Source organism: Nestor notabilis, unplaced genomic scaffold (assembly GCF_000696875.1).
Source record: "Nestor notabilis isolate BGI_N333 unplaced genomic scaffold, ASM69687v1 scaffold17106, whole genome shotgun sequence".
NCBI lineage: Eukaryota > Metazoa > Chordata > Aves > Psittaciformes > Psittacidae > Nestor > Nestor notabilis.
Window position 1 is genome coordinate 5,428 of NW_009934465.1, and position 714 is coordinate 6,141.

At 63.4% G+C, this 714-nt stretch overlaps 1 protein-coding gene across 1 annotated transcript in view; it reads right to left on the minus strand.

The window, feature by feature from the left end:
• Window positions 1-661, minus strand: part of LOC104407950 (beta-adducin-like) — a gene marked incomplete at both ends in the record, with an annotated part of 3,393 nt that extends 2,732 nt beyond the window's left edge. Inside the window, 2 exons of the mRNA XM_010017364.1 lie at window positions 150-392; window positions 485-661. Of these exons, the coding sequence (XP_010015666.1) occupies window positions 150-392; window positions 485-661 (420 nt within the window). The remainder of the gene's footprint in view (window positions 1-149; window positions 393-484) is intronic.
• Between the last annotated feature and the right edge of the window lie 53 nt (window positions 662-714).

Sequence of the window (714 nt, forward strand, 5' to 3'; positions counted from 1 at the left end):
CAGCTTCTGGTGCGATCCCATCCATCCCCCTAAAATAACCTACCTGTTATTTTAGCCGCCCAAAACCCACCCTCCAAGCTAACGCCATTCCCGGAGCCAACCCCCTTCCCAAATGAACCCAACCCCCTCCTCCGGCCTCCCCCGCCCAACTGGCTGCCGGCGCTGCCCTGCTGCTCCTCAGCCACGTTGACCCTCATGTAGGTGTTGGGGGTGTTGAGCCACCTCGTCTTCTCCTTCTGCTGCTTCTGGGCGTGCTGCCGCAGCGCGGGGACAGGGGCGGCCTCCTCCTCGAACACAAAAGCTGTCACGGTGGCGGGGATCAGCACATCGCTTTTGGGTTTGCTCTTCTCCTGCACCAAGGGGTAGCGGTAGGTGTACCCTGTGCGGTAACCCTGGGAAGAGACGGGGTTTGGGTGTAAGAGAAGGGGTTAAAAGGCAGAGGCGTTGAGCGTGGCTGGTTGGGGTTTGCTGCCTTCCAGCTCACCAGGTTGTCCAGCATCCTCATCAGCGCTTCGAACTCGTGCTCGCCCAAGCGGCTCTTCTGCATGGGGCCGAAGGTGCTGCCTGCCCAGCGCACGGAGCCCACCTCGTGGGGCCGGTGCTTGGTGCGCTCCAGCACGATCAGGTTCTCCGTGCCCCCCGCGCTCGCCAGCGCCGACACCTACGGCACAGCCCCGGGATGTGCTGCTGATGGGGCTTGGTGGGGTGGGGGGA